This window comes from Myotis myotis, unplaced genomic scaffold (assembly GCF_014108235.1).
Source record: "Myotis myotis isolate mMyoMyo1 unplaced genomic scaffold, mMyoMyo1.p scaffold_m19_p_17, whole genome shotgun sequence".
Lineage (NCBI taxonomy): Eukaryota > Metazoa > Chordata > Mammalia > Chiroptera > Vespertilionidae > Myotis > Myotis myotis.
In genome coordinates this window covers 3,547,316-3,566,549 of record NW_023416321.1, presented here as the reverse complement: position 1 = coordinate 3,566,549, position 19,234 = coordinate 3,547,316, and the positions used below count along the sequence as shown (strand labels likewise).

At 55.5% G+C, this 19,234-nt stretch overlaps 2 protein-coding genes and 1 long non-coding RNA gene across 3 annotated transcripts; all 3 read right to left on the bottom strand.

Moving 5' to 3' along the window:
• Window positions 1–7,051: 7,051 nt before the first annotated feature.
• LOC118672431 (CMRF35-like molecule 6) lies at window positions 7,052–13,151 on the bottom strand. Its single transcript, XM_036342097.1, has 5 exons — window positions 12,259–13,151; window positions 12,022–12,119; window positions 10,911–11,255; window positions 8,999–9,146; window positions 7,052–8,870 (listed from the first exon to the last, which is right to left on the bottom strand). The coding sequence occupies exons 2-5, from the start codon at window positions 12,080–12,082 to the stop codon at window positions 8,738–8,740; spliced, it is 687 nt and encodes a 228-aa protein (XP_036197990.1). The 5' UTR covers window positions 12,083–12,119; window positions 12,259–13,151; the 3' UTR covers window positions 7,052–8,737.
• A 1,779-nt stretch (window positions 13,152–14,930) lies between these two features.
• Window positions 14,931–16,636, bottom strand: LOC118672389. Its single transcript, XR_004973044.1, has 2 exons — window positions 15,393–16,636; window positions 14,931–15,271 (listed from the first exon to the last, which is right to left on the bottom strand). It is a non-coding gene; the product is annotated as an uncharacterized LOC118672389 (long non-coding RNA).
• A 217-nt stretch (window positions 16,637–16,853) lies between these two features.
• Window positions 16,854–18,655, bottom strand: LOC118671365 (protein CD300H-like). Its single transcript, XM_036339472.1, has 3 exons — window positions 18,404–18,655; window positions 17,319–17,665; window positions 16,854–16,883 (listed from the first exon to the last, which is right to left on the bottom strand). The coding sequence occupies exons 1-3, from the start codon at window positions 18,462–18,464 to the stop codon at window positions 16,854–16,856; spliced, it is 438 nt and encodes a 145-aa protein (XP_036195365.1). The 5' UTR covers window positions 18,465–18,655.
• Between the last annotated feature and the right edge of the window lie 579 nt (window positions 18,656–19,234).

Below are 19,234 nucleotides of genomic sequence, written 5' to 3'. Positions count from 1 at the left end.
CAGCTGAGACTGAGCCTTTCCTCTCCGTCCAGGGGCACAGAGAGGGTGGTCTTCCCAAGGCACTGTCGCTGGTGAACCTTTGGGGTTCACAGGGGTGACCAGGGGCCTCTTCAAGGGGCAGAGATGGGGATGGTCCTTCCCAGGAGGTGGGGAGGCAGGTCTGTCCTACCTCAGACAGGCTCGGTAGTCTCAGGACATGATGGCTCCCGGGACAATTTGCCCTGGAAATGGTAGGGGGGCAGGTCAAGAGGAGGGGCTTATTTTAAGGTGTCTCCGGGGTTAGGCTGGTTTCTCAACCTTGTCATAAGCAATCCAGGTCTATTCGTTTCCCCCAAACACTCTCTTCCCAGACCTGTTCCTCTTCTACACCAGCTTCCCGCGACCAAAGGCAATAATAACCCCAGAGTGGTTGCAACACAATTCCTGTAACCTGGGCTTCTTCTCTCCTCCCTCCCCATCCATCCTTCCTCCAAGCCTCTCCAAGCTGGCCCTTCCCCTCCTGTTTCTCTGGCCTTCGGTGTCCTCTGTCCTCTCACCACGGCAGTGACATCCCCCGGTTGCCCTTTCTCTCTCTCCTCTGCTCATCAGCAAGAGCCACAGATCAACAGCAGCAGTGGCACTCCTCGCCGCGCGTCGTCCACTGAGACACACTCTCCTTGCTTGGCCGACTCGACCGAGGGGACCTGACAAGGGTCTCTCTCCCCTTGCCCCTTAGTGACCCCATGTTTCCGTCAGAGTGTCCATCCCTCTCCAGGCCTCAGTTTCAGGGGAACAACATAGCGCCCAGACACTTATATACCTGACAGAGTGCTCACCTGGTAAGTCTAGTCCCCACCCGACACCTCACACATAGTTCGCTTTTATTTTTGAAGCTCTCAGCACCTTGGAAAAAAAATTTAAGAATAGGGTCACCAAAATGGTGGCATGTTTTAAATGTGTCAAGTTCAGGAATCAACTTTTGATCACTAATGACCACAAAGAATAATCAATCAGACAATGAGAAGATGACTATTACATTAAAATGTTAACTTTCTGGTGGCTTAGTAGGAATAAAACACACATATAAATACATACCATAAACACGTCTACCAACACAGCCTGTGGTGGTGTACATAATTCAATGTAGAGATCATGTTAAAGACTAATTTTGAGGCTGTTCATGGGATGCTAGGCCAGGGCCAAACTGTAGACTCTCACAGGACACCAAAGGGACCCCGCCACCCCTCCCCACTTCCCACCCATCTCTCTTCGCACCTGCACCTCTGTCTCCTTGCTTCTCATCCCCACAGCTGCCCTTCCTTAGACGCTTCCTGGCACTGGTCATAGTTAGTCCCTTAGACACAAGTTCCCTTGTTCCTGGGGAATAGGAAGTGGTGACAGCTGTCACCACCTGAAGTTCCAAGGTCACTGAACCTGTTCACTGAGGCCCTGGGTCTCTCTGGCTCTCCCAGGGAGTGAGAAATCAGCAGATCCACATGGTGTTGCTTCTCAAGAAATCTGAAGCCTTGGACAGGAATCAGGTGTGTCTTCGTCTCTCACACCTGGTTCCATCCCCACCCCTAAGTTCAGTCTACTCCAGTCTGAGCTGACCACTGGGCTCCAGACCCCTGTTTGTACCTTGAGCCCCTGGCCCCCTGAATGCCTGAGTCCACATCTGGTTGGCCCCCATGGAGACAAGGGGGTCCCTACTCAGATAGCCCAGGCTGATGAGCAGGATGGGGCGGGGAGTGGACCCAGCCTGGGGGAAAGGCAAGCAGGATACAATGGGTCTGGATTTGGGGATCAGCCGGGAGGGACCCAGCAACTGAGAAGCAATCCTGTTGGAGAAGAATTATTTCTAAGTCCACGAAGAGGTCCATAGTGAAGCTCTGCAGATGGCCTCTGGCCCCGCCTGTTGGTGGCCTTAAGAACTGCCACAAGCGTGGTCTTCCTTCTTACCTGTGAGGTTGGTAATAGAAATGATTGTCACAAACTAATATAGAGAGAGGTTGACTCTGGCAGCAGGAGAAGGAGGGGCTTGAAGTCAGGGAGAAGTAGGTGGGGCTTTAAATGTCTCCATGATGTTTGATTTCTTAGGCTGAATGGCGGGTACACAGATGTTTATTTTTAGTCCTTCAACTGTTCATATACACACGTTTGTGTAGGTGATATAGTTATTAAAATGTGTTTTTAAGTCTCTGGCAATAACTTAAACGGGGATGTACGGTTCAGGGTGGAGGCTCTGTCTTCTGTAGCCCGAGTGGCTGTGTCTCTGGACAGGACATGGGTGGGCAGGGACAGTGGCAGGTTGTCTTAGCCAAACTGGGTTTCCCCACAAGTGGCCCGCTGAGGCCTGTTCACCCAGAGGACAGCACTGAGCATGCTCAGGAGCAGGGGCACCTTCAGGAGTATGAGGAGCAGGAAGTGCACACTGCTGAGCAGGGACCTGTGGGGGACACGGTGACGGTGATGCACAGTGAGCCACATCGTCACCTCTCCCGCGCCCCCCCCCCCTCCCCGCCCTAAGTAGAATTCACCAGGTGTCAAAGTCCTGGGATGTGCGCCCCTTACCGAGGGTGTTCGCTGGCATCAGGCATCTCCTGACTGGTCATTCTGGGCCCAGTGGTCACTGGCAGGGAGGAGGGAGGGTCCAGGGTGCTTGGTGATACCAGGTTGCTTGGAGGTCCTAAGGTGCTTGGAGGGCCCAGGGTGCTTGTAACGATCTTCAGGGTGGGGGCTGAGGGAGAATTGCATGTCAGGCCCTGGGTCTTCCACTCTGTCAGCTGTGTGGCTCTGATACAAGGTCAAGGAACTCAGGCCATCCCCTCCATGGCCACTGCCAGGTGAGAGCTGTACCCCATTCCTGAGCCCCTCCCCGGGCCCCTCTCCAGGAACTCCGTGGCCTGGTGGGCATGTAGAGATGCAGAGTCGTCCTGCTCAGCAGAGGATCTGACTGTGTGGGAAGAGCACCTGCTCCAGCCACACCCCCACCACAGCCACACCCTTCTCCCCCTTGTCCTGCCAGCAGGGGGCGGGCTGACACTTATTCTGTGGCCTTGAGTAGAGTGATGGGTGGCCAGGGCCCTTGGGTGTGGCTGCTGGCTCCAGTGAGACCCAGGAAACAGACGTGCCTCATGGTCTCCACTGGATGGCGGGACCCGCAGTCCCTTAGACACGCCATGGTCTGATTGCTCGTGTCTCCAAAATTCCTTTGTTGAAAGCCCCAGGCCCAGTGGGTGGTATTAGGAGGCCAGGCATTGGGAGGTGGTCAGGGCATGAGGGTGGAGCCCTCATTCATGAGATTAGTGCCCGGATGAGGGAGGCCCCTCCATCCCGGAGGATACAACAAAAGTCTGCACCCTGAGGAGGGCCTCCCCCACCTGCTGGCCTTCTGATCTCAGGCTTCCAGCTGTGTCTGAGCTACCAGCCCCCACACTGTCAGCCAGGCCTTGGGCCACTGGGCAGTCCTCTCCGGGGAAAGAAATGAGCAGAAAGAAAGACCTAGAGCAGGGGTGGGGGGCCTTTTTCCTGCCAAGGGCCATTTGGAGATTTATAACATCATTCTCAGGCCACACAAAATCATCAACTTAAACATTAGCCTGTTCTGTTTTTCCAGGCATTTCATTCATTCACCCCTAATGCCTTGGCAGGGCCAGACCCAATGATTTCCTGGGCTTATACTGCCCTCGGGCCAGACGTTCACCACCCCTGATCTAGAGAAACACACACCAGGTGGACTCCATAGAATGTGGCCCGACACAAAGGCAGAGGGACAACCCCTCCCCCTTCCCCAGTCAGAGGTTCTGGGGTTTCCAGTTTCTCCCTCTTAAATAGGCAGACACAAAGGCCAGTGAGGGAACCTCCTATGTGAGAATGAGAAACCGAGAACTGCAAGGAGGAAGTGAGCGGCCAGAGCCACCGTCAGCAGGAGGGTGATCCTCACTCGGCTCTTGATCAACAAGCCCATCAACCGGTAGAGAGAACTGTGGGGAGAGCGGGCAAGAAGCCGGGGCCATAGCACCTGAGCACCACGTTCCCTCTCCTTCCTGAGGGTGGTATTTTCAGGGGCTCCTCTTGGTTCCCCCCTGTGGCTACGAGGCATCAGAGAAAAACGGGGAGGGACAGGTCAGCCTGAAGGGAAGGGAGGCCCCCAAACATCACAGGGGCCCCACACAGTGACCTGGGGCTCCTCTGGGTGCATCTCATCGCAGCTGCAGGCCCCAGGACCACGGCTGTGAGGCTGGTGCCTCAGGAGCCATACAGGGCTGAGACTCCATCAGGGCCTGACCCCGAAGGGGTCTGCAACAGACTGCGTGTGTGTGTGTGTTTTGTGTGTGTGTGTGTGTGTGTGTGTGTGCGCGCGTGCGCCCAGACAACACAACACCCACACATGCTGTGTCCTGATTAATAACCCCCCAATTTAACCAGCTCTTCAATTCCATGTCAGTCCTAACCAATGGATGACCAGGTAGATCAGGCAGCCTGGAGCTGGGGTGAGGGCAGGGTGTGTGTGGCTCACCTGGGGACACAGACACCACAACCGGGAAGGTGAGGTCTATCAGTCCTTCTGTCCATGGTCTATGGATCCCACACCTGTATGTGCCTCCATTGCCCTCTGTGAGGCTCTCCAAGGTCACTGTGAAGGTGAGGTTTGCTGGATGGTCCCTGATGGACACACGGCCGCGCCTCACTTCTCTCTCTGACTCTGTGGTCTCCACAATCTTCCTGTTTAGTGATGGCAAACATGGGCCTTTGCACCAGTATTTGTTATGGTCTCTGTACTCCTTCTCGTACCGACACTGCACGCTCAGCGATCCCCCCACGATGCCTGTCACGCGCCTGGGGCCGCTCAGAGACAAACAGCCTGGAAGACACAGCCCATCCCAGGTTCTTACCAGATGGGCCAGGGGCAGGGGCGCCCTGGGGTGCAGGTCCCTCAAGAGCCCCCAGGGTCTGGAGGCCATGCCTTTCCTCAGACCAGGCGAGGGGACCAGGGGTGATAGCTCCCTCCTCCCAGTGGTGACACAGGAAGAGGGTGTTCATGGATACAAGAAGGGCCACGATAGGAAAAACAGAGTGTGTGCACATGTATGTGTGTGTGTGTGTATGTGTCTGTGTGCACATGGATATGTGTGTGTGTTTAAGTGTGTGTGATGCACCAAGACCACATCTCTGATTTTTTTTAATCACTGAAGGATATTGTTCCATTGCTTTTTAGAGAGAGTAGAAGGGAGGTAGGGAGGCAGAGGAAGAGAGAAAAACATTGATGTGAGAGAGACACATTGATTGATTGCCTCCTGCATGAGCCTAACTACATGCCTTTGATTCAGAATTGAACCTGCGTCGGGCCGACGCTCTAACCACTAGCCCTCAGCCAGGGCCCACTTCCCTGGTTATGACCAGAAGGTGGTGAGCACAGGCCCTGCCTCCCCAGCACAGCTCTGTGGGCGCAGTGGTTGAGACTCGCCTGCTTTGTCACTGAATCCTTGTGGTTGCTGCTGAGGCAGGTGCTGGCTGCTCCTGGAAGCTTCTCTGCCTCCCCTTGCTCTCCCCCATGTCCTCCCTCTGGCTGGGCTGATCCTCACCCTCCACACCCCGCCTCCCAGTCTTTCCTCATTCCCATTCGGGCCCAGCTCCCATGCAGCCCAGCTCCGCTTACCTGGGACCTGGAGAAGGAGCACAGCTGAAGGCAGCCACGTGGCCCGACTCCTCGGGGTCATGTCTCTGCTCAGACACAGCCTGCAGCAGCGCCAGGCCCTACATGTGGACACAATCAAGCCTCCTCGCTGAGGTTCGATAGCCCTGTGCCCACTTCGGCTCTTCTGGGGCTCTTTGCTTCCGTGTCCAGCCCTGTTTTGAGTGCAATGCAAGACGGTCAGGGTGCAGGAAGCTCAGGGTCAGGAGCTGCACAGGTGGCTGCAGAGCCCCGGCTCTTGGCACCCTGGGCTTCTGCTCTCAACCCCAATGACAGGACAGGCCCGTGGCCTCAGAGAGGCTGCTGCCCCTTCTCAGAGCACATGGCTGCTCCTCTGAGGGCCACACACGTCTCCGCACAGCAGAGCTGCTGGGACGTTTCCTCCTTGGTGGTGTCCCCACCCTCTGCCACATGTCACTTCCTTGTGGTCAAATATGATAGTCCTGGACTGGAGGCCACAACTTTCATCCTCTCCAGCCTTGGTGGTGACCACAGAGGTGTTCTGACCCCCAACATGTAGCTGCAGGCACCCACGGGAGCGCTGACCCTGTGTGCCCCCAGCTCTTCTACGACCTCAGATGCCTTCAAAGGTCCCATCTTGGTTGTGGGGTCCCATCCAAGGCTGAGTCCTCCCTCCTGTGGGTTCCCTGCTCACCAACCCTCTGAGGACTCCACATTTTCCTCTTCTGCTTCTGAAGGTCAGCTCCACGGTGAGACTCGGCACAGAGGTCTGACAGTGGACAAGGAGAGCTCAGAGCTCAGAGCATGGAGAGGGGGGGACCCTACGCAGTGAGACTGAGCCTTTCCTCTCCGTCCAGGGGCACAGAGAGGGTGGTCTTCCCAAAGGCACTGTCACTGGTGAACCTTTGGGGTTCACAGGGGTGACCAGGGGCCTCTTCAAGGGGCAGAGATGGGGATGGTTCTTCCCAGGAGGTGGGGAGGCAGGTCTGTCCTACCTCAGACAGGCTCGGTAGTCTCAGGACATGATGGCTCCCGGGACAATTTGCCTGGAAATGGTAGGGGGCAGGTCAAGAGGAGGGGCCTATTTTAAGATGTCTCCTTGGTTACACTGGTTTCTCAACCTTGTCATGCATGATCCAGGTCTGTCCGTTCCCCCCAAACACTCTCTTCCCAGCTGTTCCTCTTCTACACCAGCTTACCACGACCAAAGACAATAATAACCCAGAGTGGTTGCAACCCAATTCCTGTAACCTGGGCTTCTTCTCTCCTCCCTCCCCATCCATCCTTCCTCCAAGCCTCTCCAAGCTGGCCCTTCCCCTCCTGTTTCTCTGGCCTTCGGTGTCCTCTGTCCTCTCACCCCGACAGTGACATCCCCCGGTTGCCCTTTCTCTCCTCTGCGCATCAGCAAGAGCCACAGATCAACAGCAGCAGTGGCACTCCTCGCCGCGCGTCGTCCACTGAGACACACTCTCCTTGTTTGGCCGACTCGACCCGACGGGACCTGACAAGGGTCTCACTCCCCTTGCCCCTTAGTGACCCCATGTTTCAGTCAGAGTGTCCATCCCTCGCCAGGCCCTAGTTTCAGTTGAACAACATAGCGCCCAGACACTTATATATCTGACAGAGTGATCACCCTGATAAGTCTAGTCCCCACCAGACACCTTATACATTGTTAACTTTTATTTTTGAAGCTCACATCGTCTTGAAAAAAAATAGAGATGTCAAAATAGGGTCACCAAAATGGTGGCATATTTTAAATGTGTCTAGTTCAGGAATCAACTTTTGCTACACAAATGCCCACAAAGAATAATCAATCAAACAATAACAAGATGACTATTGCATTAAAATATTAACTCTGGTAGCATAGTAGGAATAAAAAACATGTATGAATACATAGCATAAACACATCTACCAACACAGCCTGTGGTGGTGTAGATAATTCAATGTAGAGATCATGTTAAAGACTAATTTTAAGGCTGTTCATGGGATGCCAGGCCGGGCCAAACTGCAGACTCTCCCAGGACACTGCAAGATGGACCCCACCACCCCTCCCCACTTCCCACCCATCTCTCTTCACCCCTGCACTCTGTCTCCTTGATTCTCATCCCACAGCTGCCCTTCCTTAGCCGCTTCCTGGCACCGGTAATAGTTAGTCCCTTAGACACAAGTTCCCTTGTTCCTCGGGAATAGGAAGTGGTGACAGCTGTCAGCACCTGATGTTCCAAGCTCGCTGAACGTGTTCACTGAGGCCCTGGGTCTCTCTGGCTCTCCCAGGGAGTGAGAAATCAGCAGATCCACATGGTGTTGCTTCTCAAGAAATCTGAAGCCTTGGACAGGAATCAGGTGTGTCTTCGTCTCTCACACCTGGTTCCATCCCCACCCCTAAGTTCAGTCTACTCCAGTCTGAGCTGACCACTGGGCTCCAGACCCCTGTTTGTACCTTGAGCCCCTGGCCCCCTGAATGCCTGAGTCCACATCTGGTTGGCCCCCATGGAGACAAGGGGGTCCCTACTCAGATAGCCCAGGCTGATGAGCAGGATGGGGCGGGGAGTGGACCCAGCCTGGGGGAAAGGCAAGCAGGATACAATGGGTCTGGATTTGGGGATCAGCCGGGAGGGACCCAGCAACTGAGAAGCAATCCTGTTGGAGAAGAATTATTTCTAAGTCCACGAAGAGGTCCATAGTGAAGCTCTGCAGATGGCCTCTGGCCCCGCCTGTTGGTGGCCTTAAGAACTGCCACAAGCGTGGTCTTCCTTCTTAACTGTGAGGTTGGTAATAGAAATGATTGGCACAAACTAATGGAGAGAGTGGTTGACGCTGGCAGGACTTGAGGTCAGGGAGAAGTAGGTGGGGCTTTAAATGTCTCCATGATGTTTGATTTCTTAGGCTGAATGGCGGGTACACAGATGTTTATTTTTAGTCCTTCAACTGTTCATATACACACGTTTGTGTAGGTGATATAGTCATTAAAATGTTTTTTTAAGTCTCTGGTGATAAGCTGAAAAGGGATGTAAGGCTCAGGGTGGCGGCTCTGTCTTCTGTAGCCCGAGTGGCTGTGTCTCTGGACAGGACATGGGTGGGCGGGGACGGTGGCAGGTTGTCTTAGCCAAACTGTGTTTCCTCACAAGCTGCCCGCTGAGGCCTGTTCACCCAGAGGACAGCACTGAGCATGCTCAGGAGCAGGGGCACCTTCAGGAATATGAGGAGCAGGAAGTGGACACTGCTGAGCAGGGACCTGTGGGGGACACGGTGACAGTGATGCACAGTGAGCCACATCGTCACCACGCCTGACCCCCGCCTCCGCCCCCACCATCTAGAGGAGAATCCACCAGGTGTCAAAGTCCTGGGATGTGGGCCTCTTACCGAGGGTGTTGGCTGGCATCAGGCGTCTCCAGGCTGGTCAGGCTGGGCCCAGTGGTCACTGGCAGGGAGGAGGAAGGGCCCAGCGTGCTTGGAGGGTCCAGGGTGCTTATAGGGCCCAGGGTGCTTGTGACGATCTTCAGGGTGGGGGCTGAGGGTGAAGCACATGTCAGGCCCTGGGTCTTCCACTCTCTCAGCTGTGTGGCTCTGAAGCAAGGTCAAGGTCACTGAGGCCATCCCCTCTATGGCCACAGGCAGGCCAGACCTGGGCCCCCTCCCTGGGCCCCTCACCAGGAACTCCGTGGCCCAGTGGGCATGTCCGGATGCTGAGTCGTCCTGCTCAGCAGAGGGTCTGACTGTGTGGGAAGTTCACTTGGCCACATCCCCACCACAGCCACACCCTTCTCCCTTTTGTCCCGCCAGCAAGGGTGGGGTGACACTTATTCTGTAGCCTTGACTAGAGTGGTAGGTGGCCAGGGCCCTTGGGCATGGTTGATGGATCCAGTGAGATGAGTGAGATGAGAAAATAATCGTGCCTCAGAGTCTGCACTGGATGGCGGGACCCTGCAGTCCCTTAGACACGCCGTGGTCTGAAAGGTCGTGTTTCCCAAATTCCTTTGTTGAAAGCCCCATGCCCAGTGGGTGGTGTTAGGAGGCCAGGCATTTGGAGGTGGTCAGGGCATGAGGGTGGAACCCTCATCCATGGGATTAGTGCCCGGATTAGAAAGGCCCCTCACCCCAGAGGATACAACAAAAGTCTGCACCCTGAGGAGGGCCTCCCCCACATGCTGGCCTCCTGATCTCGGGCTTCCAGCTGTGTCTAGCTACCAGCCCCCACACTGTCAGCCAGGCCTTGGTCCACTGGGCAGTCCTCTCTGGGGGAAGAAATGAGCAGAAAGAAAGATCTAGAGCAGGGGTGGGGGACCTTTTCCTGCCAAGGTCATTGGAGATTTATAACATCATTCTCGGGTCACACAAAATCATTCGCTTAAACATTAGCTTGTTCTCTTTGGCCAGTGTTTCATCCACTCACCCCTAATGCCTTGGCAGGGCCAGACCCAAAGATTTCATGGGCCTTATACGGCCCTCGGGCCGGACGTTCCCCACCCTGATCTAGAGAGACACACACCTGGTGGACCCCATAGAAGGTGGCCTGTTCCGAAGGCAGAGGGACAAGCCCCACCCCTCCACCCAGCCAGAGGTTCTGGGGTTTCCAGTTTCTCCCTCTTAAACACCAAGACACAAAGGCCAGTGAGGGCACCTCCCACATGAGAGTGAGAAACTGAGAACTACAAGGAGGAAGTGAGCAGCCAGAGCCACCGTCAGCAGGAAGGTGATGTTCACTGGGCTCTCAGGCAACAAGCACAGCGACCTGTGGAGAGAACTGTGCGGAGAGCAGGCAGGGAGCTGGGGCCATAGCACCTGAGCGCCACGTGATCACCTTTCCTCTCCTTCCTGAGGGTGGTATTTTCAGGGGCTCCTCTGGGTTCCCTCCTGTGGCTACGAGGCATCAGAGAAAAACGGGGAGGGACAGGGTCAGCCTGAAGGGAAGGGAGGCCCCTGGAAAATCACAGGGGACCCAACTGGTACCTGGGGATCCTCTGGGCCCATCTCATGGCACCTGCAGGCCCCCAGGATCATGGGTGTGAAGGTAGTGCCTCAGGAGCCAGCCAGGCCTGAGACTGCGTCAGGGCCTGGATCCTGGAGGGATCTGGAACAGACTGTGTTTGTGTGTGTGTGTGTGTGTGTGTGGTGCACGTGTGCCCAGAAAACAAAACACCCACACACGCTGTGTACTGATCACTGACCCCCCACTTCACCCAGCTCTTCAATTCCATGTCTGTCCTGATCAGCGGGTGACCAGGTAGATGAGGCAGCCTGGAGCTGGGGTGAAGGGAGGGTGTGTGTGACTCACCTGGGGACACAGACACCTCAACCGGGAAGGTGAGGTGTATCAGTCCTTCTGTCCATGGTCTATGGATCCCACACCTGTATGTGCCTCCATCGCCCTCTGTGAGGCTCTCCAAGGTCACTGTGAAGGTGAGGTTTGCTGGATGGTCCCTGATGGACACACGGCCGCGCCTCACTTCTCTCTCTGACTCTGTGGTCCCCACAATCTTCCTGTTCAGTGATGGCAAACATGGGCTTTTGCACCAGTATTTGTTATTTTCCTTGAACTCCTTCTCGTACCGACACTGCACGCTCAGCGATCCCCCCACGGTGCCCATCACGTGCCCAGGGCCGCTCAGAGACAAACAGCCTGGAAGACACACCCGTCCCAGGTTCTTACCAGGTGGGCCAGGGGCAGGGGTACTCTGGGGTGCAGGTCCCCTCAAGAGCCCCCAGGGTCTGGAGGCCATGCCTTTCCTCAGACCAGGCGAGGGGACCAGGGGCGATAGCTCCCTCCTCCCATGGTGACACAGGGCGAGGGTGTCCATGCAGACAAGAAGGGCCACGATGGGAAAAACAGAGTGTGTGCACATGTATGTGTGTGTGTGTATGTGCCTGTGTGCACATGTATGTGAGTGGGTGTATAATTGTGTGTGATGCACCAAGACCTCATCTCTGATTTTTTTAATCACTGAAGGATATTTTTCCATTGCTTTTTAGAGAGAGTGGAAGGGAGGTAGGGAGGCAGAGAAAAAGAGAGAAACATTGATTGCATGAGCCCAGATACGTGCCTTTGATGCAGAATCGAACCTGCGTCGGACCAACGCTCTAACCACTGAACCATTTCCAGGACCCAATCCCTGGTTATGACAATCAGGTGGTGAGCACAGATCCTGCCTCCCCAGCACAGCTCTGTGGGCGCAGTGGTTGAGACTCGCCTGCTTTGTGCACTGAATCCTTGTGGTTGCTGCTGAGGCAGGTGCTGGCTGGTCCTGGAAGCATTTCTGCCTCCCCTTTTTCTCCCCATGTCCTCCCTCCCTCCTGCTGGGCTGCTCCTCACCCTCCACACCCCGCCTCCCAGTCTTTCCTCATTCCCACTCAGGGTCCAGCTCCCTGTGCAGCCCAGCCCCGCTCACCTGGGACCTGGAGAAGGAGCAGAGCTGAAGGCAGCCACGTGGCCCCGCTCCTCGGGGTCATGTCTCCGCACAGACACAGCCTGCAGCAGCGCCAGGTCCTATGGGTGGACACGGACAAGCCACCTCAATGAGGGTTCGATTCCCCTGTGCCCACTTCTGCTTTTCTGGGCCTCTCTGCTACCGTGTCCAGCCTAGTTTTGAGTCCGATGCTGGATGGTCAGGGCGCAGGAAGCTTACGGTCAGGAGCTGCACAGGCTGCTGCAGACCCCCGATCTCGGTGCCCTGGGCTTCAGCTCTCAATCCCAATGACAGGACAGGCCCGTGGCCTCAGAGAGGCTGCTGCCTCTTCTCAGAGCACATGGCTGCTCCTCTGACGGCCACACGTCTCCGCACAGCAGAGCCGCTGGGACGTTTCCTCCTTGGTGGTGTCCCCACCCTCTGCCATATGTCACTTCCTTGTAGTCAAGAATGACAGTCCTGGGCTGAAGGCCACATCTTTCATCCTCTCGGGCCTTGGCGGTGACCGCAGAGGTGTTCTGACCCCCAACATGTAGCTGCAGGCACCCACGGGAGCTCTGACCCTGTGGGCACCCAACTCTTCTATGACTTCAGATGCCTTCAAAGGTCCCATCTTGGTTGTGGGTCCCACCCAAGGCTGAGTCCTCTCTCCTGTGGGTTCCCTGTTAACCAATCTCTGAGGACTTCACTTTTTCCTCTTTCTTCTTCTGAAATTCAGCTCTACTGTGAGACTCACACAGAGGTCTGACAGTGGACAAGGAGAGCTCAGATCTCAGAGGATGGAAAGTGGGGGACCCTGTGCAGCTGAGACTGAGCCTTTCCTCTCTGTCCAATGGCACAGAGAGGGGGGTCTTCCCAAAGGCACTGTCGCTGGTGAACCTTTGGGGTTCACAGGGGTGACGAGGGGCCTCCTCAATGGGAAGAGATGGGGATGGTCCTTCCCAGGAGGTGGGGAGGCAGGACTGTCCTACCTCAGACAGGCTCGGTAGTCTCAGGACATGATGGCTTCCGGGACAATTTGCCCTGGAAATGGTAGGGGCGCAGGTCAAGAGGTGGGGCCTACTTTAAGGTGTCTCCTGGGTTAGGCTGGTTTCTCAACCTTGTCATGCTCAATCCAGGTCTATTCGTTTCCCCCAAACACTCTCTTCCCAGACCTGTTCCTCTTCTACACCAGCTTCCCACGACCAAAGACAATAATAACCCAGAGTGGTTGCAACCCAATTCCTGTAACCTGGGCTTCTTCTCTCCTCACTCCCCATCCATCCTTCCCCCAAGCCTCTCCAAGCTGTCCCTTCCCCTCCTGTTTCTCTGGCCTTCTGTGTCCTCTCTCCTCTCACCACGACAGTGACATCCCCCGGTTGCCCTTTCTCTCTCTCCTCTGCTCATCAGCAAGAGCCACAGATCAACAGCAGCAGTGGCACTCCTCGCCGCGCGTCGTCCACTGAGCACACTGTCCTTGCTTGGCCGACTCGACCCGACGGGACCTGACAAGGGTCTCACTCCCCTTGCCCCTTAGTGACCCCAAGTTTCCGTCAGAGTGTCCATCCCTCTCCAGGCCTCAGTTTTACGTGTACAACATAGCGCCCAGACACGGATATACCTTACAAAGTGGTCACCCCAATAAGTCTAGTCTCCACCTGACACCTGACACATAGTTCACTTTTATTTTTGAAGCTCTTGGCATCTTAAAAGAAAAATGATTTCAGAATAGGGTTATCAAAATGGTGTCATGTTTTTAAGTGTGTCAAGTTCATGAGTCAACTTTTGATACACAAATGACCATAAGAATAATCAATCAGACAATGAGAAGATGACTATAGCATTAAAATGTTAACTTTCCGGTGGTTCATAGGAATAAAACACATGAATAAATACATACCATAAACACGTCTACCAACACAGCCTGTGGTGGTATAAATAATTCAATGTAGAGATCATGTTAAAGGCTAATTTTGAGGCTGTTCATGGGATGCCAGGCCAGGGCCAAACTGTAGACTCTCCCAGGACACTGCAAGATGGACCCAACCACACCTCCCCACTTCCCACCCATCTCTCTTTGCCCCTGAACCTCTGTCTCCTTGTTTTTCATCCCCACAGCTGCCCTTCCTTAGACGCTTCCTGGCACTGGTCATAGTTAGTTCTTTAGACACAAGTTCCCTTGTTCCTGGGAATAGGAAGTGGTGCCAGCTGTCACCACCTGAAGTTCCAAGCTCGCTGAACCTGTTCACTGATCCCTGGGTCTCTCTGCCTCTCCCAGGGAGTGAGAAATCAGCAGATCCACATGGTGTTGCTTTTCAAGAAATCTGAAGCCTTGGACTGGAATCAGGTGTGTCTTTGTCTCTCACACCTGGCTCCACCCCCACCTCTAGGTTCAGTCTACTCCAGTCTGAGCTGCCCACTGGGCTCCAGACCCCTCGTTGTACCTCGATCCCTGGTCCCTGGCCCCCTAAATGCCTGAGTCCACATCTGGTTGGCCCCCATGGAGACAAGGGGGTCCTTACTCAGATAGCCCAGGCTGATGAGCAGGATGGCCGGGAGTGGACCCAGCCTGGGGGAAAGGCCAGCAGGATACAAGGGGTCTGGATTTGGGGATCAGCCGGGAGGGAACCATAAATTGAGAAGCAATCCTGTTGGAGAAGAATTATTTCTGAGCCCATGAAGAGGTCCATAGTGAAGCTCTGCAGATGGCCTCTGGCGCCACCTCTTGGTGGCTTTGAAAACTGCCACAAGTGTGTTCCTTCATACCTGTGAGGTTGGTAATAGAAATGATTGTCACAAACTAATATAGAGAGTGGTTGACTCTGGCAGCAGGAGAACGAGGGGCTTGAAGTCAGGGAGAAGTAGGTGGGGCTTTAAATGTCTCCATGATGTTTGATTTCTTAGGCTGAATGGCGGGTACACAGATGTTTATTTTCAGTCCTTCAACTGTTCATATACACACGTTTGTGTAAGTGCTATACTCATTAAATTATTTTTTTTAGTCTCTGGCGATAGGCTGAAAAGGGATGTAAGGCTCAGGGTGGAGGCTCTGTCTTCTGTAGCCCGAGTGGCTGTGTCTCTGGACAGGACATGGATGGGCGGGGACGGTGGCAGGTTGTCTTAGCCAAACTGTGTTTCCTCACAAGTGGCCCGCTGAGGCCTGTTCACCCAGAGGACAGCACTGAGCATGCTCAGGAACAGGGGCACCTTCAGGAATATGAGGAGCAGGAAGTGGACACTGCTGAGCAGGGACCTGTGGGGGACACGGTGACGGTGATGCACAGTGAGCCACATCGTCACCACCCCCGCCCCTCCAACCCCCGTCCAGAGGAGAATCCACCAGGTGTCAAAGTCCTGGGATGTGCGCCCCTTACCGAGGGTGTTGGCTGGCATCAGGCATCTCCTGACTGGTCATGCTGGACCCAGTGGTCACTGGCAGTGAGGAGGGAGGACCCAGGGTGCTTGGAGGGCCCAGGGTGCTTGTGACGATCTTCAGGGTGGGGGCTGAGGGAGAAGCACATGTCAGGCCCTGGGTTTTCCACTCTGTCAGCTGTGTGACTCTGACACAAGGTCAAGGTCACTCAGGCCATCCCCTCCATGGCCACCGCCAGGTGAGAGCAGGAACCCCTTCCTGGGCCCCGTCCCCGGCCCCTCACCAGGAACTCCATGGCCCAGTGGGCACGTTCGGATGCAGAGTCGTCCTGCTCAGCAGAGGATCTGACTGTGTGGGAAGAGCACCTGGCTCCGGCCACACCCCCACCACAGCCACCCCTTCTCCGCCTTGTCCCGCCATCAGGGGTGGGGTGACACTTATTCTGTAGCCTTAACTAGAGTGATGGGTGGCCAGGGCCCTCAGGCATGGAATGCTTGGAGTGAGACCCAGGAAACAGACCTGCCTCAGAGTCTGCACTAAATGGCGGGACCGCAGTCCCTTAGACACACCATGGTCTGAATGCTGGAGTCTCCACAATTCTTTTGTTGAAAGCCCCATGCCCAGTGGGTGGTATTAGGAGGCCAGGAATTTGGAGGTGGTTAGGTCATGAGGGTGGAGCCCTCATCCTTGGGGTTAGTGCCTGGATGAGGGAGGCCCCTCACCCCGGAGGATACAACAAAAGTTTGCAGCCAGAGGAGGGCCTCGCCCAGGTGCCGGGCTCCTGATCTTGGGCTTCCAGCTGTGTCTGAGCTACCAGCCCCCACACTGTCAGTCAGGCCTTCAGCCCACTGGGCAGTCCTCTCTGGGGGAAGAAATGAGCAGAAAGAAGGACCTAGAGCAGGGATGGGGGGTCTTTTCCTGCCAAAGGCCATTTGGAGATTTAGAACATCATTCTCAGGCTTCACAAAATCATCAACTTAAACATTAGCCTGTTCTGTTTGGCCAGTGTTTCATTCACTCACCCCTAATGCCTTGGCAGGGCCAGACCCAATGATTTCTTGGGCCTTATATGGCCCTCGGGCCAGACGTTCCCCACTCCTGATCTAGAGACACACACACCAGGTGGACCCCATAGAACGTGTCCTGTCCCGAAGGCAGAGGGACAAACCCCTCCCCCTCCCTCAAGCCAGAGGTTTCCATGAATTTCCAGTTTCTCCCTCTTAAACACCAAGACACAAAGGCCAGTGAGGGCACCTCCCACGTGAGAGTGAGAGAACCGAGAACTTCAAGGAGGAAGTGAGCAGCCAGCGCCACCGTCAGCAGGAAGGTGATGTTCACTGGGCTCTCAGGCACAAGCACAGCGACCTGTGGAGAGAACTGTGCGGAGAGCGGGCAGGGAGCTGGGGACGTAGCACCTGAGCGCCACGTGATACCTTTCCTCTCCTTCCTGAGGGAGGTATTTTCAGGGGCTCCTCTGGGTTCCCCCCTGTGGCTACAAGGCATCAGAGAAAACGGGGAGGGACAGAGTCAGCCTGAAGGGACGGGAGGCCCCCGCAACATCACAGGGGCCCCACACACGGAACCGTGGCTCCTCTGGGCCCGTCTCCTGGCAGCTGCAGGGCCCCAGGACCAAGGCTGTGAGGGTGATGCCTCAGGAGCCATCCAGGCCTGAGATTCCGTCAGGGCCTGGGCTCCAAAGGGGTCTGGAACAGACTGTGTGTGTGTGTGTGTGTGTGTGTGTGTGTGTGTGTGTGTGTGTGCAGGGCACACCTGTGCCCAGATAACACAACACCCACACATGCTGTGTCCTGATCACTGACCCCCATTCACCCAGCTCTTCAATAACATGTCTGCCCTGACCAGCGGGTGACCAGGTACAGGTCAGGCAGCCTGGATCTGGGGCGAGGGGAGAGTGTTTGTGACTCACCTGGGACACAACAGACACCTCAACCTGGAAGGTGAGGTCTATCAGTCCTTCTGTCCATGGTCTATGGATCCCACACCTGTATGTGCCTCCATCGCCCTCTGTGAGGCTCTCCAAGGTCACTGTGAAGGTGAGGGTTGCTGGATGGTCCCTGATGGACACACGGCCACTCCTCACTTCTCTCTCTGACTTCGTGGTCTCCACAATCTTCGTCCTCAGCGATGCCAAACATGGGCTTTTGCACCAGTATTTGTTATTTTCCTTGAACTCCTTCTCGTACCGACACTGCACGCTCAGCGATCCCCCCACGGTGCCCGTCACGTGCTCGGGGCCGCTCAGAGACAAACAACCTGGAAGACAAAGCCCATCCCGGGTTATTACCAGATGGGCCAGGGGCAAGGGGCGTCCTGGGGTGCAGGACCCTCAAGAGCCCTCAGTGTCTGGAGGCCATGCCTTTCCTCAGACCAGGCGAGGGGACCAGGGGCGATAGCTCCCTCCTCCCAGTGGTGACACAGGGAGAGGGTGTCCATGGAGACAAGAAGGGCCACGATGGGAATAAAGGAGTGTGTGCACATGTATATGTGTATGTACATGTGTGTGTATGTGATGAACCAAGACCACATCTCTGATGTATTTTTAATCACTTAAGGATATTTTTCCATTTTAGAGAGAGTGTAAGAGAGGTAGGGAGGCAGAGGAAGAGAGAGACACATTCATTGGTTTCCTCCTGCATGAGCCCAGGTACATGCCTTTGACCCAGAATTGAACCTGTGTCAGGTCGATGCTCTAACCACTGAGCCCTCAGCCAGGGCCCACTTCCCTGGTTATGACCATAAGGTGATGAGCACAGACCCTGCCTCCCAGCACAGCTCTGAGGGCGCAGTAGTTGAGACTCGCCTGCTTTGTGCACTGAATCCTTGTGGTTCCTGCCGCCTGCTGCCTGGTCCTGGAAGCATTTCTGCCTTCCCTTCCTCTCCCCCATGTCCTCCCTCCTTCCTGCTGGGCTGCTCCTCACCCTCCACACCCCGCCTCCCAGTCTTTCCTCATTCCCATTCGGGCCCAGCTCCATGCAGCCCAGCCCCGCTCACCTGGGACCTGGAGAAGGAGCAGAGCTGAAGGCAGCCACGTGGCTCCACTCCTCGGGGTCATGTCTCTGCACAGACACAGCCTGCAGCAGCGCCAGGTCCTATGGGTGGACACGGTCAAGCGTCCTCAAAGAGGGTTCGATTGGCCTGTGCCCTCTTCCGCTTTTCTGGGCATCTCTGCTTCTGTGTCCAGCCCAGTTTTGAGTCTGATGCTTGATGGTCAGGGTGCAGGAAGCTTAGGGTCAGGAGCTATAGAGGCTGCTGCAAGACCCCCGGCCTTTAGTGCCCTGGGCTTCTGCTCTCAACCCCAATGACAGGACAGGCCCGTGACCTCAGAGAGGCTGCTGCCCCTTCTCAGAGCACATGGCTGCTCCTCTGACGGCCACACGTCTCCGCACAGCAGAGCTGCTGGGACGTTTCCTCCTTGGTGGTGTCCCCCACCCTCTGCCATATGTCACTTCCTTGTAGTCAAGAATGATAGTCCTGGGCTGAAGGCCAGACCATTTCATCCTCTCAGGACTTGGTGGTGACCTAGAGGTGTTCTGAACCCCAATATGTAGCTGCAGGCACCCACGGGAGCTCTGACCCTGTGGGCCCCCAGCTCTTCTACGACCTCAGAGGCCTTCAAAGGTCCCAACTTGGTTGTGGGTCCCACCCAAGGCTGAGTCCTCTCTCCTGTGGGTTCCCTGCTCACAACCCTCTGAGGACTTCACTTTTTCCTCTTTCTGCTTCTGAAAGTCAGCTCCACGGTGAGGCTCACACAGAGGTCTGACAGTGGACAAGGAGAGCTCAGAGCTCAGAGCATGGAGAGTGGGGGACCCTGTGCAGCTGAGA